This window comes from Palaemon carinicauda, chromosome 25 (genome assembly GCF_036898095.1).
Source record: "Palaemon carinicauda isolate YSFRI2023 chromosome 25, ASM3689809v2, whole genome shotgun sequence".
Classification (NCBI taxonomy): Eukaryota; Metazoa; Arthropoda; class Malacostraca; order Decapoda; family Palaemonidae; genus Palaemon; species Palaemon carinicauda.
In genome coordinates, this window is record NC_090749.1 from 5,402,252 (window position 1) to 5,403,931 (window position 1,680).

At 38.6% G+C, this 1,680-nt stretch overlaps 1 protein-coding gene across 1 annotated transcript; it reads left to right on the top strand.

Moving 5' to 3' along the window:
- The first annotated feature begins 298 nt into the window (after positions 1–298).
- On the top strand, positions 299–937 carry LOC137618823 (uncharacterized protein T26G10.4-like). The gene has a single exon (XM_068349032.1). It carries the CDS (start codon positions 299–301, stop codon positions 935–937), a length of 639 nt encoding a protein of 212 aa, XP_068205133.1.
- Positions 938–1,680: the final 743 nt, after the last annotated feature.

The window sequence follows — 1,680 nt, forward strand, 5'->3', positions numbered from 1 at the left end:
CTCCGAGATACTTGAATGTCTGGAATTATATAACATCAATGAGAAACTAAGATCATTCCTGTCAGTTCAGATGGTTAAGTGGAAGACCATCATCTATCTTTAACACATTGAGGGCCAGATAGTAATTCCGGACATAAAAAAACAAAGAGGAATATTCCAGGGTAGCAGCCTCTCATCACTTTTCTTCTGCTTGGCTATAGACCGGCTTAGTAAAATCTTGTATGACCTTAACACCGGCTAAGACCTAAGCAGAAGCAGAAGTAGAAAAGACAACAAAATAGTGAACCACCTGCTCTTCATGGATGACCTCAAACTATATGCAGACACGGGGGAAAAATTGGAAGAACTAATTAGGACAGTCCACAGATTTTCAAGTGACATCTGCATGGACTTTGGATTAGATAAATGTGCTGAGATTTCCATCAAGAAAGGAAAGAAAGTAACATCAGAAGGAATAGGAGTAGAAGAAGGTATGTTTGTAGATATGTCAGAGGATTCTGCATATAAGTACTTGGGAATAGAAAAAAATAATTGTATAAAACACAAGAAAATGAGAGAGAAGATAAAGAAAGAATACCTCAGCCGCCTAAAGAAGATCTGTAAGTCAGAATTATCACCAAAACATAAGATCACTGCCATAAATCAGCTAGCGATGCCAAAGGTGACCTATGGTTTTGGTATTGCAGACTGGCCACAAGGTGAGATAGATAGGATAGATGATAAGACTAGGCAGATTCTCACCTTGCATAAAGTCACATATAGAAACCAGTGCATGGACAGAATATACCTCCCACGCAGAGAAGGTGGACTAGGCATAACTGAAACCAATCAAGCCTACAGAGCAGCAATAGTAAGTATAGGGCAATACTTAAAATACCCTGAGAATGAATACATCAAAAAGGTTGCCCAACATCATAATGAACCCTGGCCCAACTAACATCAATAACAAAGCAGGCTAAGAACTTCGCAAGAGAATTGCTAGAAGAAACAAAGGGAACTGAACAGACTCCAGCAACAATGATAGCCAGGAAGACCAGGCAGAAAGTCAGTTCTAGAGAGGAAAAACTTGGAATGGAAAGGTGGAAACACCATGGAAGAGCAGAAATATTCCATGAAGAACTGGAAAAAGATTACATGGACAAAGAACAGTCACTCAGATGTATAAGTAATGGAAATTTAGGTTTTGATGGAGAAAGGATGATAATAGGAGCACAAGACCAAGGGGTCCTAACAAACTGCTTAAAGAAAATGGTGGACATATCAGGAAACGATCAGTGTAGATTTTGTCATGCAGCAGTTGAGAGTGTTGATCATCTGGTTTCAGCCTGCCAGACCCCACTTGCAAATGGTCACTACACAGCTCGCCACAATAAGATCTGTAAATATATACTGTACATTGAAAAATATGTAAAGAATACAAAATTGAAGTAAAAGATAAGGTATGGGAGCATGAACCAGATCCAGTTACCTCCAGTAGATGCATTACCATCTTTTATGATAAGATAATCCCGACAGGAAGATATATAGGAGGCGGTGCTATAAGACCTGATATTGTGATCTGGAATAAAGAAGAAAAAAACTGCAAAGATTATAGATGTGACATTACCCAGTGATTTTGGCTTCAATAGAGCTGAGAGGCAAAAAATAACAAAATATCAAGAACTAAAGAACGACCTGAAA

Coding starts and splice junctions, on each gene's coding strand:
- LOC137618823 (XM_068349032.1), top strand. CDS start 299: ATGGATGACCTCAAACTATATGCAGACACGGGGGAAAAATTGGAAGAA.